The following is a 17,513-nucleotide window of genomic DNA, read 5'->3' as shown; positions in this document are numbered from 1 at the left end:
AAGGAGTGGAAGGACCGAGGCCAACTGAGTATTTTTCCACGATGCTGGCGAAACTATTGGGGGAGGTGGAGGATCACTCCCGATATGAACCGGATCGGGCTCATCAGTCGTGGAGGCCTGTACCAAAGGCGAGTGAGCCTCCAAGAGTAGTGACTGTGCTTCCTTAGGTACAGTGTAAAGGAGAAGGTCCTGTGCTGGGCTAAGCAGAAATGGATGGTACAGTGGCTGGAGCTGGTATACGCGTATACCAGGACTTTACGGTGAGCTGGAGAGGAGGCGGGCTGCCTTCAACCGGGTGAAGAGGGCACTGTTCATTAGCAAGGTACAGTGCGGAATTGTATATCCAGCGAAGCTGAGGGTGACCTACAAGCTCAAGGACTTTTATTTTGGGAAGGCGAAAGCAGCGGAGGAGTTTGCGAAGGCAGAAGGACTGTGGTAGAATTGAGAAATGGTCTTGTGCCGATGTAGCCTCATGACTGTGTTTTTTCTTTTTTTTTGTTTCACTGCGTGCTGGTGTATGGGCTATAGGAGCCAACGTTGTATATTTTCGGACAAGAGAAGAAATGGGACTTGCAGTCGTAATGAGGGTTCTTTGGGGTGTGGGTGTGTATGAGGGGTTTGTGTGCTAAAGGGGACTTCTGGGTTTTTCCTGGGGCCGGGCAAGAAGGAAAGAGACCCGGGCGGTGGCCTCCACACTGGCCGGTTTAGGCCGGCCAGTGAATGGGGGTAAAGTGGGGGAAGGGGTTGCGGCCATCGGAGCCTGGCAGAACAGGGTCCGAGGGGTCAAGCCGGGGTGGAAAGTTGGGGGGGAAGGAACCAAGGTTGTGGGGGGGGGGGGGGATTTTTACAAGAGGAAGTGGAGGGGAGGAGTTGGGGAGGGGGTTTACAACTCTTGGGTGTCATTTACGGTACTCTTTCGGAGGTTGGATGGCATTGAGTGTCGTCCGGTGGGGGATGGGGGGGAAGTGGACTCTATAGGTTAATGGTGACCATGGGCGATTCCGGACTCCTTAATTTTTTTCTCCTTTGTTTTTTTTCCCACCGTGGCAGGGTTTGTTTTATTTGAAGCATATATTGACAGGTGGGCCGTTAGTTGGGGTGGTGGGAGGATTGGGTTGTTGCTGTTGTTAAGAGTATTGACTTTGTATCTGTTACTGTTTACTGCTTGTTGGTGGGGTGTAAATTTTGAAGGAAAATGTGAAAATGGAGAATAAAAACATTTTAAAAAATAAGTAGCTGATTACGGTAGCCCACACATGCAAATGGTTTAAAGTCTATGAAAGAAGACTTCACGGAATAAGGGGAAAGTGTTTGGACAGTACAACTTGGGCTGCTCTGCATGGAATCTTACAGGGAAATTAGGTGGATAAGAGCAGCGCATGGCATAATAGAAATGTAGCAAAATGAATTGGACAAGTTGGGTTCAATCATACTTGAACTTTGTGAGGGTCACTTGTTCTGTAACCAGGTGTCATTCCCCAGGTTCAATACAAAATTAGCAAATGATATATGCCCTTTCTCACTACGTTGCATTGCTTGAGGCAAAATGTTATTTCACTTTTAAATTGATCCAACACTGTTTTGTGCCAATATTTAACAGGTGAACAGTCGAAGTAATGGCATATAGTAGATAGTAAATGAGGCATAATATATGGCGTATGAGGGAAGGAGTACAACCAGCTGCTCCCAGTTTTTATTAAACTGGACATTTTTAATTTTTTTAAAATAATTTTTATTGAGAAATTTTGATTTTATACAACATTGACGCACCTTAGTAAAATACCGAAAATAACAATAATATTAACAATCATATATATTCGCCCCATCCCCATGAACAACCCAGCATTTTAACAACAACGCAAATTAACACACTATAAAGTTACAGAATACACACTACAATAATGCACCCCCCCCCGGGTTGCTGCTGCTATTGACCAAGTTACCTATCTCTGAGCCAGGAAGTCCAGAAAAGGCTGCCATCGTTTATAGAACCCTTGTATTGATCCTCTCAGGGCAAATTTGACCTTTTCCAATTTTATAAATCCCGCCATGTCACTGATCCAGGTCTCCACGCTTGGGGGCCTTGCATCCTTCCATTGTAACAGAATCCTTTGACGGGCTACTAGGGGCGCAAAGGCCAGGACACCGGCCTCTTTCGCCTCCTGCACTCCCGGCTCTACCGCAACTCCAAAAATCGCGAGTCCCCACCCTGGTTTGACCCTGGATCCAACCACCCTCGACACCGTCCCCGCCACCCCCTTCCAGAATTCTTCCAGTGCTGGGCATGCCCAGAACATATGGGCGTGGTTCGCAGGACTCCCCGAACATCTGGTGCACCTGTCCTCACTCCCAAAGAACCTACTCATCCTAGTCCCGGACATGTGGGCCCGGTGCAGCACCTTAAATTGGATGAGACTAAGCCTCGCACATGAGGAGGAAGAGTTGACTCTCTCCAAGGCCTCCACCCAAGTCCCGTCCTCTATCTGCTCCCTGAGTTCCTCCTCCCATTTAGCCTTCAGCTCCTCCACTGACGACTCCTCCACCTCCTGCATTACCTTATAGATGTCAGACACCTTCCCCTCTCCTACCCACACCCCCGAAAGCACTCTGTTCATCGTCCCCTGCTAAACTGGACATTTTTAATGTAAATGTGCAATTGTGGCTTATTTGAATATGTTTATCAACCACTGGGAGATTTGATTTTAAAATTATTAGCATTTATTTGTATGCCATTTTATGGTGCAAAATACCTTAAATTGCTTTACATATGAAGAATTACTTTGTAACTGCTGTTTATGCAAGAACAACAGTCCTTGCCTACATTGTTTCTACCTGTTGGCACAACGTCGTCACCATACAATGTGAAGCCCTCAAATATGTTTACAGAAGATGACATCTGTCCCCTAATTTTTGAATCCCCTACAAATGCCACATTAAACATCGACCAAGTTAGCAAAGCTTCTGGCTTCAAGGTATCGTAGTCCATATTATGCTTGTTGTTCCTATAATTTTAACCTTTATCCTCACAGATACCAAGAACATTGTACTGTTGGTTAGGATCAGTTACTTTGGAGCCTTGTTTCCTATCCACCTAGGCTTTTATTTCTCTGCACATTCTTATCTCATTCTTATCCTGCATCTCTCGAAGGTATGACAAAGGTCTGGAACAACTTGGGCGGATACTTCTCCTTTTCCTTTCTGTCAGAGCATCCAATTTGCACTCCAGCTCTGACTCAGCTGGTGAGATTAAAAATGGAGGCATCTACCGTGTTTGTTTGGGACAATTTGCTGTCCACAAACTTCCACATGCAGTCTAAGTAGACCTCTGCCTCTCCCAAGCTTATACTTTTGACATGGATTTTTTTTTAAGCTCAGTTTTTTTGCACATCGACTTGCACTATGCACTAAAACACTGCCCAATAAATTCAATGCACATTGCTGTGAACTTATGAACCGCTACAAGTTTAAAGAGAAAATAAACAGTGCTTCCATCTCCCTCTGCGCCTATTTCCCAATGTTTGCACTCTGTTTATGATGAACTTCATTTGGAAATATTCCCATTTGAAAACACTCTCATTAATAAAGTGGTCTATTTTGGTTGTCTTGGCCAGGACTGAGATCTCCCTGTTTCTGAATAGTGCCAAGGGACCTGTGATATCCATTAATGCCTCATCTGAAGGATCTCACCATAGACCACTGTCCCAGTGCAATATTTTTGAAAGCTTGCCTGCAGTACCTGTTCAATTGCTTATATATGTTAAATCAACAGTGTTTGACTCTGCGTGCTACCAGTATGATCAATGTAACTCAGAATTGAAACCAGATGTTGATGTGTTAGGCAGGTTGGTTCGATGTGGACTGCACTCTATGCAGGGAAGTTGAAAACAGATGTCTAACACTGGAGAAGATCCAACACTGTTTTATTCAACTATAGAATTGCTATACATATTCAGCTGTGGGTCGACACTATACTGATCTGACTGGTGACCTTGTAGTAGCCTGACCATACTTATTGGCTACCGCATGGTGTTTGCACTTGCTAGCTCGTGGACTCTGACTGTCTCAATAGCTGGGTCCCGAGAGAGCGGGAAACCTAGTTCCCTCTGGCTTTACAGTGGTAGTGTCCTGTCTGGTGATTGGCTGTACTGTGTTGTAAGCTTACTGGTCATCCTATGTGTCAATCACTGCCTGTCTGCATCTCATTATATACATGAGTGGATATTATGACAGATGTGAATCAAAAAATCATCTTGCCTGTTAATATTTGGATTCCATTCTGAACTCTATTCTAACCATATTTATCTTCTGTGCCTAGAGTTGGGCCTGTGCAAAACACGTCTGTCCTGTTGTTTAGCCACCTTAATCCTCCACTACTGCTGGGAGGAAATGAGAAAAGAAACAAAACAACTCCTCATTGAGCACTGAACTTGATCATGGTGTTTTGTTGCTTGAACTGCAGTGAATGTGCATAAAATTACTAATTATTTCAAGAATTCCAAGTTTTCATATATTTGATTATCGATTAATCGCAATCAGGCTGACTTTTTAAAATTCAATCTAAAAGGAATAACTGGCATGAAACATTCATGTTGTGTATCTAAGCAATTAATTGTATGAAGTGTCGTGCAGTAAACTTTTAAAAAATAAATTTAGAGTACCCAATTCATTTTTTTAAATTAAGGGGCAATTTGGGGTGGCCAATCCACCTAGCCTACACATCTTTTGGGTTGTGGGGGCGAAACCCACGCAAACACGGGGAAAATGTGCAAATTCCACGTGGACAGTGACCCAGAGCCGGGATCGAACCTGGGACCTCGGGACAGTGAGGCTACTCACTGCGCCACCGTGCTGCCCAGTCGTGCAGTAAACTTGAGAATTATCTTTGTAGTTTCGTTTTTTCAAATTTCCAGGTTTCACTCATGGGTTAAGTGTTTCCAAGTGTTTTAGCAAAGGCTAAAACCATGTTCAATTCCCCACTCTGTGCTGAATTAAGTGGAATAAGGGCTGCAGGTGTTACTGTGCCTCTTGGCTTGATGAACCATGGTAGAGGAAGAGAGGAGGTGGTGTATTGGTAATGTCACCAGACTAGTAATCCAGGGGCCCAGACCAATGCTCTGGGGTGTGGGTCAAATCCCACCATGGTAGGTGGTGGAATTTAAATTCAATTAATTGTAAAGCTAGTCTCAATAATCTTGACCATGGCACCATTGTCAATTGTCATAAAAACTCATCTGATTCACTATCACTAATGCACTTTCGGGAAGGAAATCTGCCATCCGTACCTGGCCTACATGTGACTCCAGATCCACAGCGATGTGGTTCACTCCAAACTATCCTTAAAAGTGGTGTGGTAAGCCATGCAGTTGAAGAGCAATTAAGGATGGGTAACAAATGCTGGCCTTAGCAGTGATGTCCAAATCCCATGGAAGAATAAATAATAAAAAAGGAAGAACAAATTGACCAACATCTCTGTGCTTAATTTCTAATAGTTGACCCTGTGGAAAATGTATATGTGGGAATGTGTAAGGACTGAATATGATTGCAATGTAATACCTTCAACGGTAAAATAGTCTCAGCTTCTCCTGGAGTCCAACTACCAGCATCCAAATGGCCCCTTGCGTTGTAACAATTCTGTGAAGTTCCTTGCCTTTGTTTTTGAACAGGCCCATTGAGATCTATAATGGAAGACCTCCATTCTGAAGGCAATGAGTCAGATGAAGATGAGAACAGAAGCCTGTCTGATGTAGAGAGATCATTAAATACTCATTGTGGAAGAAGGTTGGTATGGCAATGAGCTAATTCAAAGCAAATAAATAAATATCTAATTTCTGGCATCTTCCATTAGCTGTGTTCATATGTTAATTTATGCTGAAAGTTTTAATTATGTTTTGTGCATAAATTATTGAGAGAATTAACATTGTGAATTACTTTTTAGCAAATCTACATATTATTGGAGTGAGACATCTAGTCTCATTCTAATATGCACTCCCCTAATCTATCCAAGGCAATGGGATCTAATCCCCTCGCCTTGGAGATCATGGGCGAGTGCTGCTCAGTCCTGGTCTCCACAAATGGGGCGCACAGAGAACAGCACTCGTTGGGGGATGGGGGGGGGGGTCTCCGCTCTTGCCCTCTGGGCAACCCGAGAACCTTGGCACTGTCACCCTGGCACCTGAGCTCCTCAGTGCAGAAAACAGGACTAAGTGCGGCCTTGTTGGAGTTTTCCCCACTGAGGCCCCATAGCTACCAATTGGGTGTTCTATAGTGTGCTGTTTCTCGGCACTTTGAACACATGGAAACACCCGTCTAAATGTGCTTGCCACGGGACTGGAACATTCGGGTAGATCACGCTCTAAGTGTCTTGTGAAACTTCAATGTTGCTTAAAAGTTGATTATTTCTAGTAATTGAGCCACGTGCATTTTATTCTGTTCAGTGGTAACTGTCAAAGTGAATATCTATACATGTTTTAGTTTAAAGAAAGCATGACCAAGGGCTTTAATTAAAGAACATGTGCAAAGTTTGGTGAGTGGTGCTGCGTATTATTGCTCCATTGGTTGTGTTTGTAGTTTTTTTGTTTAACAATTTTTCACGATTTTAAAAATAATTTTTGTGATGTGGGCGTCACTGACGAGACCAGCAATTGTTGCCCATCCCTAATTGCCCTTGAGAAGGTGGTTGGGAGCTGCGACCTTGAACCACTGCAGTCCATGTGGTGTGGTACACCTACAGTGCTGTTAGAGAGGGAGTTCAAGCATTTTGACAGTGAAGGAACGGTGACACATTTCCAAGTCAGGATGGCGAGCTTACATGCAAGAATGTTCTTGAACTTGGCTTTTTTAATACCTGCTATAAAAGGATACAACAGTATTACATGTATGGTTGTATTCTATTTCATGCGTATACTGTGAGATGAAGGCAGGTTCATAGAATTTCTCATCCAAATAAAATAATCAGAAGCTAGATTTTTAGTATATGCTGCTCGTGTAAAAGACATGGAGTCTCCACAGTGTTTGCTGTCATGTTCTTTCCTACATTGTAGTTTGAGAGGTGACTTGAAATAACTGCAATAATGTTTAAAATATTTGATTATAATTCTTTTTACTGTGGTGTCCATATACGTAAATATCGAGTATGAACTTTTTCATAATTACACCGAAAAACTAAATGTAGATCTAGTCGTTTGTAAGGTTTCCATTGACTGCTCCGAAATGGATAACTACAGTACCAGACAGCAAAGCCTGTTAATTCTGCATTTTCTTCTGAGGAGACAATGAGGATGATTCCAAGAGAGTTAGCTTCAAGTACATGAGTAGAAAATAGGAAAATCTTAAAGTAGAACTATGGGGTATTGTTTGTAGGTTTGTTAACTAATTGGTCCACCTAACGAGGCCCCATGTTAATAAAATTGCTACACAACTATAGACTGAATTTGGACAATAAGATTCTTAGTCACATTGCTGCATCTAACTTTTCTCTGCCTGAATGGATTTTCATCTAATCTGTTAACCTCTTGTTGCATTTACTCAAGCTTTCCCATGTGGCTGCATTTCTATTGAACAATCCTAGACTACTAGTTTTGGTGTAAAACCTGTTGCATTTAGGCAAATGTTACTATTTACATTTCAAGTGCTCTACTAACTTATGCATATGTGTGTACAATTCGTTGCCTCCCTCCAGAGGAGATTATGCTGATTTTAGGTAGACCTCAGCTGGAGTATTGTGTACAGTTCTGGACGGCACACTATAGGAAGGATGTGAACATGATGAGAGAATGCAGGAAAGGTTTACAAGAATGATTCCAGGGGTGAGAAAGTTCAGTTATGAGGATAGATTGGAGAGAGGTTGCGAACGGTTCTCTTTGGGGAGAAAAGAGCTGAGGAGATTTGATAGAGATGTTCAAAATTATAAAGAGGGCTGGACAGAGTAGATGAGATACTTCGCGTTTGTAAAAGGATCAAGAACGGGAGGGCACAAATGTAAAGCGATTTGCAAAAGAAACAAATGTATGTGAGAAAAATCTTTTTCACAATAATGAGTGGTTCAGGAATGGAATGCATTGCCTGCAAGTGTGGTGGAGGCAAGTTCAATCAAGGCATTCAGGAGGGCATTAGATGTTTACTTGAATAGAAACAATGTGCAATGTATAGAGGAAAGGCAATAGAATGGTCCTAATCCATGACGCTCATTTGGAGAGCCGGTGCAGACGCGATGGGCCAAATGGCCTACTTCTGCGCCGTAACAGTTCTGTGATTCTGCAAATTGGATTAGATCCAATCCAAACAAAATCAAACCGCATCTGTGGATAGAAACAGGCGTTAATGTTCAGGTCGCGATGATCCTTCATCAGAACTGAAGGGTGAAGGGTCATTGTGACCCAGAACATTAACTCTATTTCTCTCCACAAATGCCACCAGACTACCTTGCAGCATGTTCTAATTTTTAATTTCTGATTTCCAGCATTCTGGAATATTTTGTCTTTGTTCCATTTAGAAAGTTCTTTCATACTGCAAATTTCTTCACTTCACTTTTTGAGGTGACTTCAATACGATTTCACAATGTGGCCTTAGTTGTCAAACTTGAATGGCCACCGCAGAGCTACAGGACAAAAAAGCAGTCTGTTTTCTGAAAAGATGGAAGGTGGTTGAGTGAGTCTGCTTACATGATCCTAAAGCCCTGTAATTCAAGATTAGAAAATGCTTGAAGAGTTTGATTCCAAACCTTTAATCAATGGGCACGATTAACCAAAACATTTGTTAGTGTGGTGGTGAGTGGGAACTGTGTTAATTGGTCCACCCAACGAGACCCCACGGGCTTCACGCCACAAATGACTGTCTCGCCTGCTGATTCTCTGGGACTGCGCTCGCCAGCCTGCGGGAGAGGTCCCATACAGGCGGTGGGGCACCGGACATCAGAGTCCTCATCCCGTACGAGGACCAGACACTGGAGGTTACGATAGTGACCGAGGACAAATCTGTCACCAACGTAGATGTTGGCATACGGCGCAGAGTTGAGGATCCACGGATCCCACTCGGATGACATGTCACACGTGACTAATTAATGCCATACTGACTGACCCATCCTTACCATTGACCACATGTCCATTCTCCAGCAGGATCTCCATCCGACAGGCATCAGCCCATCCGGGATTGTTCCCCGTATCCCATGAGAACATCTCGGAGGAGAGCCACCATAGATGGGTCACTCCCCCATCCACCAGTGCAGAGAAACACACCTTGATGGGCAACAGTAGTGGTCAGGCTTCTGGGGCACATTCTGGTGAGCATCACAAAGTTGCACATTAGGTGGAGGCAGGAACGCCCAGGCGAGACAGCAGTCGGAGGTCTGTTGGATCCCAGGATCCAGCTGGATCCCAGTCAGATGCTCAGCCGCTGGACCAGGTTTACCCGAAGCTGATGCAGACGATAGGGTGTGGGCGTGACATTCCGAGGGGGATGTCAGCGACCCTCCAGCAGGTCCATAACCTACTGGAGGGGGTCCCAGAGGCTACAGGCACAGGAGATGGTGCCTGCAATGCATGGCATCAAGGCCAGCACTGCTAGGGTGGCAACCGCAGTGGAAAGCCTCGTGCATGTCACGGCGGCATGAGTGGAGGTGCCCAAGCCATGGCTAAGTTGGTCACCACCATGACTGAGTGCTTCGACAGCATGTGCCAGTTGCTGGGGGATGTGACCCAGTACTAGATGGACTTTGAAGAGGTGGGCATTTCTAGTTTCGGGTGGGCATAGCCAAGGCACTGCAGAGCATGTCCCGGTCACTGGGAGATGTGTCCCAGTCGCAAGTGGGCATTGCCAAGGCCCTCCAGAGCATGTTGAGGCTCCTTCATTAAATGTTTTTAAGGTAAAGAGAGATCGTTTTTTGAAGAAAAAACGGATTAAGGGTTATGGTGTTCGGGCCGGAAAGTGGAGCTGAGTCCACAAAAGATCAGCCATGATCTCATTGAATGGCGGAGCAGGCTCGAGGGGCCAGGTGGCCTACTCCTGCTCCTAGTTCTTATGTTCTTATGTCCTACTCACTGAGCAGCATTGCAAGGACATCGACATTGTACTGCAAACATTGGGGAGCTGACAGGGCTAGCAGAACCCAATGACACAGCGGCAGCTGAAGCTCGATCTAGTTGCCTCTCCGCCCCAGGTTGATCCTCAGGGACCTATGGACACCGACCGGGCGGAGGATGTGCTTGGTGCCAACATGGAGCCATCCTGGCGACAGCGGCGACTTGCTCTCCCGATACCCACCCACTGACAATTGGATCAGCACCCGGTACAGGGTGGCACATTGGGGCATGTGCCGCCATGAAGTGCGCCAGGGCCCTCCGGCCCCAAAGGACGTCCACCAGGGGCATTGAAGGCCACGGGTTGTGGTAGACAGCAGGCTGCCTCCACCTCTGATGTACATCCTGGGGATGCATCAGTTAAGGATCACTGAGGGCACGGGGATAGGGTCTGGGGAGGGGTGGGGAAGAGGGAAAGCACCATCAGAGGATTGGGCAGTTGGGGGCAGATGTTAATTAATATAACTCTCTCGCGCTCTCTCTCGCTCTCTCTCTCTCTCTCGCGCTCTCTCTCCTTTTCTGTTCTCCGCTCAGCGACAGCGCGGGTGGCTGCATGGGCCTCGTTGTATTGGGTCTCTGCATCGGTCACCAGCCTCCATACTGGAGGCATTAGCCAGGTCCTCAGTGGGTACCCCTTATCCCCCCTAAAAGCCAAACGGCCATCATGCAGTGGTCTTCCATGGGACCGTTGCGGTCTGACTGCCCCAAAATGTAGCTGTTGCGCACACTCCCTGGGAAGTGTGCACATGTGCATGATCTTCATGTGGTCGCACAATAATTGGGGTGTTCAGGAGTGGAAACCCTTCCTCTTGATTTCGGGCACTCCCAGACTGCCCAGGGAGCACAAGGTGATGTGTGCCATCTATTACCCCTATATGGGGCATCCGTCTGGCAGAGAATCCTGCTGCCTGGGCATCCTTGGGCCCAATGTCTATGTTTATAGAGTTCACTGCCCAGGCAAACAGGGCATCCCTGACTTCACAGATGATATTGGTGGACTGTAGCTTGTGAGATGCCACACAAGCCCTCGCTCGAGCCCTGGAATAATCCGGAGGCATACATATTCAGGGCTGTGGTGACCTTGACAGTCACCAGGTACGGATATCTGCCTTTTCCACGTGGTGCCAAGTCTGTGAGCACATGGCACAGGTACCACACTGCTTCCTTGTAGAGATGGAGCTTCCTCCGGCATACGCTATCCGTCTTCTGTTCAAACAACCAGCACCTGTACACCTTGGGCTATCGCAGGCCTCCATCTCTGGGTTCTTCCCTGGCCCGATGGTCGGCCGGGTCCTCAGGTTATGGGGCGGGCATCGACACATGGGCCGCTGCCTCGAGCCTCTGTCGCCACTGCTGCCCCAGCCTTCATAGAATCATAGAATTTACAGTGCAGAAGGAGGCCATTCGGCCCATCGAGTCTGCACCGGCTCTTGGAAAGTGCCCCTACTTAAGCCCATGCCTCCACCCTAGTGAATAATGCCTCATAGTGAATAAAATTTGATTCCAAATAATGTCCTGACCAACTGCCCCTTTAATCATTATTATAACTCCACTGTTTTTTCCAGTCATGTTGTTCTCCCGCGTATGGCCACCTAGCCTGCCAGCAACACCACAGGGCAGCATTTGCAGGGTCCAAGGTATAATCCATACCGTTTAATATCTGTAAGGAATTGGAGAGGGTGAGAGACTAAAAACCAATGGTGTCTTCCATCCTGAAACCCTCCAGTTTCCCCACCATCCCCCCACCCCAGGACGCAAAGTGGTCACTGGACCACTACCCCAGACTCCCACACGTAATGTTACCTGGATGGCCGCTGGGGCCCATGTTCAGATGTTGCCTCCCACAGTATTCAGGCATAGTGTTTGATTGAGTTGCTAATCCATAACCCCCACATGCTACATGGCACACCTACCCATGGGAGATGACTTGGGATGGGTGAAGTGCTCACTGAACTACGATTGCCAGTTCCATGTTAGCAGTAGCATTCAGCTGCAGGACCAGAGGCCTCCATGGTCAGTGGGAGTTATGGGTGGTTGATGGGCAGACAGGCTGGGGCTGGGATTAACACAATCCAGGGGTTAGCATGGTGGACCCGCGGATGCTGAGGCACCCATCTCTCCCGGGCTCAATGCCCAGGATCGAAGATGGCTACTCACCTCCTCTGGTCACCGCAGCAGCCCTTCCACCAGCTTCATGTTTTTTAAAAGGAGTACTAACCAGTGCCCCCGTGACCACTTGCTATGAGATTTTACTGTGCCAACCTTTTATTTGTGCCTAAACTTTGTGCTTTTCTTTATACAGAATGAGTTTGAGTGATGGAAGTGACAGTGAGAACAGTAGCCGTTCTACCCCACCCAGAAGTGAAGCACCTCCAATACTAAAAGCCAACAACAGCAATAACCAGGTATGAGAAAAAGCAATGCAATGAACTGCAGGCATCTATGCGCAAGTCATTTCAAGAAAATTGAACCTAAACCGCTGTTAAAATCAAGGTCTCTGAAATTTAATATTATTAAATTATATTCCTCTTGACATGCTATAAATCTAAGTAATTGAATTCTAATCATTTATCATTTCATACTGCATTAATTCATCAATTTGTATCTTGTTCAGTACTGTTGGTCGTCCTGTCAGTAAATTAATATTTTGTAATGCCTGTTCGAATCGTAGAATCTCTGCAGTGCAGAAGGCCCATTGAGTCTGTGCCGACCTCGGACCCTGCCTAGGCCCATTCCCCCACCGTATCCCCGTAGCTCCACCTAACCTCACCTAACCTATTCATCTTTAGGCACTAAGTGGCAATTTAGCATGGCCAATCTACCTAACCTGCACATCTTCGGACTGTGGGAGGAAACCGGAGCTCCCCGAGGAAATCCACGTAGAGAAAGTGCAAACTCCACAGTCACCCAAGACCGGAATTGAATCCGAGTCCCTGGCGCTGAGGCAGTAGTGCTAACCACTATGCCCTGCTGCCCATTAGTAAAATACTTTACAAAACCCAGTTGTGATCTGCATTTATTGGAGAACTCATTGAGGCACCCTTCCCTGCATCCTTAATTTGTGATGCCAACTGCCAACCCCATCAAGAGTGCTAGAAGCTAACCTCACCACCCTCACTTCAGCAGTTGCATCAGATCAACATCCCTGCCCCTCTGCATTTCTTTCAAGAACGTCTATTAACTTGTGGAAAAGGCTTTCGGTATCTATAACCTTAATTGATTATTGCTTTGATATCATGGTTTTGGTTGAAACTTGTCTTTATGTGTGTTGACTCGGGCACCTTGCTGAAGCCTGGTTATAATTTCAACTGCTGACCTAACTTGTCTGAATTGTCTTGGTGGTATGATTCGTATCAAATTCCAACTTCTTTATCCCTTTCCCACTACTTTGGCACTTTCTGGAATCTCACTTGTTTCCACCTTGTTTAAAAATTCTCCTTCACTATTGTTCCATCCTAGGTTTCTCCTTGAAATGTCCTCCTCCAGCCTCTACGAAGCAGTGACTTACCCCAGCGATTTCAATCTTAATCTCTCTCTCGCCTTCTCCTTTTTAAAATTCCCGTTCTCTCTACAAGTCTTTTTGTGTTCACTGTCTGATCCTTTTTCACAGCCGTCTCATGTGGCCTCTCGCCACACTCGTCCTCACCACCCACATCCCCACCCTCTAACTCCAGTTGATTCTACATCGGCAAATGGAAAAATGTTCTCACCCAAGTCACTTAAAATTACACTTTTAAATTATCGACCACCTAACCTTTGTGGCCTCCTTGGTGATTGAGGCTGCTCACTCGCCCCTTCTCTTTTACCTTGGATGCCCTTGTCCCGAGTAAAACATTTTACACTCTTTGTACAAGTGCATACCACTGGAATAGTCCTTGTCTTGACTTGCTCAAGTTCAAGGATGCAGATTTGAGCATTATCAGGTACACAACATGCTTAGCCAGCTATCAGGTTGGACTATATCAAGCACTGATGGACCTTGCACTCTTTGCCAAAAGCACCCACTTGCCTAGAGAGCTTCCAAACTCGTGCTCTAAAAACTTCAGCTCATTGAAAAGTCGGCTGCCATGACATATTCTGCCCCTCAGCCTGTTCACCTACCTGTCCTGTGCTTGCTGACTGACATTGATTCCAGGTCCCTCGGTGGGCAGTTTTAAAATTCTCATCTGCAAAAGATATAATCATTTTTGTGATCTTGCTTTTCTATATTCCCAACCTTGGAATCTCCCACCGATGACTTTCTTCGCCTGACTCTACCTTTTGCATATTTCCCCATCCTTCATCCCAATATTGGTGGTTATGCCTGTAACAGTCTGTTGCATGCTATGGATTTCCCTCTTTAAGCTGCTCCATCTCTTTCCTTTCCATTTATGAACTTCTTTGAAACCCAACACTTCTGGACAGGTTTTTGGTCACCCTTTGACTGGGAGGTTGTTTTTATCGTTGTGTGTCAGTCAAACACCTCGGGGTGCTTCCTAGTTTAAAGGAGCTATATAAATTCCAGTTGTGGATTTGACATGAAAATAACACCTGTCCCAGATTGGCAGCAATGACTTCTTTACAATAGACTCCTCGGAGGTTGTGATGACTCATTGTGTGGTTATTCTTCTTCTCCCTCTCCTTGCAAGGAAAAATCTTCTCCTTTTTCCCCATGGTCCGAACAAGATGGTTGTGAGCAGGAGTGAGAAAATATTTTTGTCCTATCCATTTGGATCATGGAGGGTGCCACCTCTAAATATATTCTTCATATTTCAAATTTTTTTTAATAAACATTTTATTGAGGTATTTTTTGTATTATAACAACAATACGATAAACAATGTACATGAAACTATAAACATAGTGCAAAAGCCATCTCCCTCCCTTACAGGTCCCGCCTTTATTAACCCCCTACTCTAAGCTAAACTAACCCCCCCACCCCTCCTCCCCACTCCTGCTGACGATTAATTTTCCGCAAAGAAGTCGACGAACGGTTGCGACCTCCGGGTGAACCCTAACAGTGGCCCTCTCAAAGCAAACTTGATTTTCTCCAAACAGGGAAAGCTAGCCATATCCGATAGCCAGGGCTCCGACTTCGGGGGCTTTGAGTCCCTCCAAGCTAATAATATCCGTCTCCAGGCTACCAGGGAAGCGGGGGCTTTGAGTCCCTCCAAGCTAATAGTATCAGTCTCCGGGCTACCAGGGAAGCAAAGGCCAGAATGTCTGCCTCATTCTCCTCCTGGATTCCCGGCTCTCCCCACACCCTGAAAATCGCCACTTTGGACTCAGCGACGCCCTTGTTTTTAACACCGTGGACATGACATCTGCAAACCCCGGCCAAAATCCCCTAAGCTTCGGAACATGTGGACATGGTTCGCTGATCCTCCCGCATAATTTGCACACCTGTCTTCCACCCCAAAGAATCTGCTCATCCGGGCCACTGTCATGTGAGCCACGTGAATGACCTTAAATTGTATCAGGCTGAGCCTGGCACATGTTGCGGACGCATTGACTCTACTCAACGCGTCTGCCCATAGACCATCCTCTATCTCTCCTCCCAGCTCCTCCTCCCACTTGCGCTTCGGCTCCTCTGACCCCATAAGTTCCTTGCAAATGTCCGAGACGCTCCCTTCTCCTACCCACCCTCTGGAAACTACCCTGTCCTGAATCCCCCTTAGCGGGAGGAGCGGGAAGATTGACACCTGTTTACGTAGGAAGTTCCGCACCTGCAGATACCTGAATTTGTTTCCCCTCACCTACCGAAACTTCTCCTCCAGCGCCCTCATATTCGGAAAGCTCCCCTCTACAAACATATCCCCATCCTCTCAATCCCTGCTCTCCGCCATATCCAGACCCCCCCCCCCCCCCCCCCCCCCCCCCCGCCCCCAATCCATACTTCCCAAGGCAAACCGGTGATTATTACAGATTGGGGACCAGACCGATGCTCCCACATGTCTCCTCCATTGCCGCCAGACTCTCAGGGCCGCCACAACCACGGGGCTGGTGGAATACCATGCCAGCGGAATGGCAGAGGCGCCGTTACCCAAACTGGTGCCCTTGCATGAAGCCGCCTCCATCCGCTCCCATGCCCATGCCGACCCCTCCCCCACCACCCACTTCCTGATCATGGCTATATTCACCGCCCAGTAATAGTTACTAAAATTTGGCAGCACCAGCCCGCCCTCTCCCCGACTCCGCTCAAGCATTACCATCCTTACCCGGAGGGTCTTGCCCACCCAAATAAAGCCAGAGATCACTTTGTTGACCCACTTAAAATAGGACCACAGAATAAAGATGGGGAGACATTGAAACACGAACAGGAATCTCGGGTGGACCGTCATCTTCACCGTCTGCACCCTCCCAGTTAATGATAATGGGAGCACGTCCCATCTCCGAAAATCGTCCTTCATTTGGTTTACTAGCCGGGCCAGATTTAATTCATGCAGCTGGTCCCATTCTCTGCGCCACTTGAATGCCTAGGTACCTAAAGCTTCCCCCTACTAATCTATACGGCAGCTCTCCCGATTGCCTGTCCCCTCGTCTGGACCGCAAACATCTCACTTTTCCCCATATTTAACTTATAACCCGAAAACCGGCCAAATTCCCCTAGAATCCTCATGATGTCTTCCATCCCCTCTAATGAGTCTGATACATACAGAAGCAGGTCGTCTGCGTAGAGCGAGACTCTGTGTCCACACACCCCACCCCCCTCCCCCACCAGCCTCTTCCAGCCTCTTGAGGCTCTCAGAGCAATTGCCAATGGCTCTATAGCTAGCGTGAACAACAATGGCGAGAGAGGACGTCCCTGTCTCGTCCCCCGCTGCAGTCTAAAATAGTCCAATATTGTCCTATTCGTCCGTACACTTGCCACAGGAGCCTGATACAGCAACCTGACCCAGTCAATAAAGCCCCGCCCAAATCCGAACCGTCCCAGTACCTCACAGTCCCATTCTACCCGATCAAAAGCCTTTTCTGCATCCATTGCGATCACTACCTCCACCTCCCTACCTTCCGGGGGCATCATGATCACATTTAACAGCCTTCTTACATTGGCCACCAACTGTCTACCCTTAACAAACCCCATCTGGTCCTCCCCAATAACGTCCGGAACACAATCCTCAGTCCTGGAGGTCGAGATTTTGGCCAGCAGTTTGGCATCAACATCCAACAGGGGTATCGGCCTGTAGGACCCACACAGCTCCGGGTTCTTTTCCCGCTTAGAATCAGCAAAATCGTGGCCTGTGACATCGTCGGGGCAGCACCCCTCTCTCCCTTGCCTCATTGAACATCCTCACAAACACCGGCCCCAATATCCCAGAGAACTTTTTATAAGTCTCCACTGGGTACCCATCCGGCCCCATGGCTTTACCCGCCTGCATGGTCTTCAGACCCTCCACTCCAACCCGATCGGGGCCCCAGCCCTTCTACCAGCTCCCCGTCCACCTTTGGGAAATTCAGCTCCC

The 17,513-nt window shown here is 46.9% G+C and overlaps 1 protein-coding gene across 7 annotated transcripts in view; it reads left to right on the top strand.

The window, feature by feature from the left end:
* Positions 1–17,513, top strand: part of mllt3 (MLLT3 super elongation complex subunit) — a 164,820-nt gene that overhangs the window by 123,613 nt on the left and 23,694 nt on the right. For all 7 annotated transcript variants that reach the window (XR_005461575.1, XM_038804625.1, XM_038804623.1 and 4 more), the window contains exons 7-8: positions 5,664–5,778; positions 12,376–12,478. Coding sequence is in view for 6 of the 7 variants with exons in the window: in XM_038804625.1 (XP_038660553.1) it covers positions 5,664–5,778; positions 12,376–12,478 (218 nt within the window). In the remaining variant the exon portion in view is untranslated. The remainder of the gene's footprint in view (positions 1–5,663; positions 5,779–12,375; positions 12,479–17,513) is intronic.

The sequence above is a fragment of the Scyliorhinus canicula genome, chromosome 8 (assembly GCF_902713615.1).
Source record: "Scyliorhinus canicula chromosome 8, sScyCan1.1, whole genome shotgun sequence".
NCBI lineage: Eukaryota > Metazoa > Chordata > Chondrichthyes > Carcharhiniformes > Scyliorhinidae > Scyliorhinus > Scyliorhinus canicula.
This window is presented reverse-complemented; position numbering and strand designations above follow the sequence as displayed.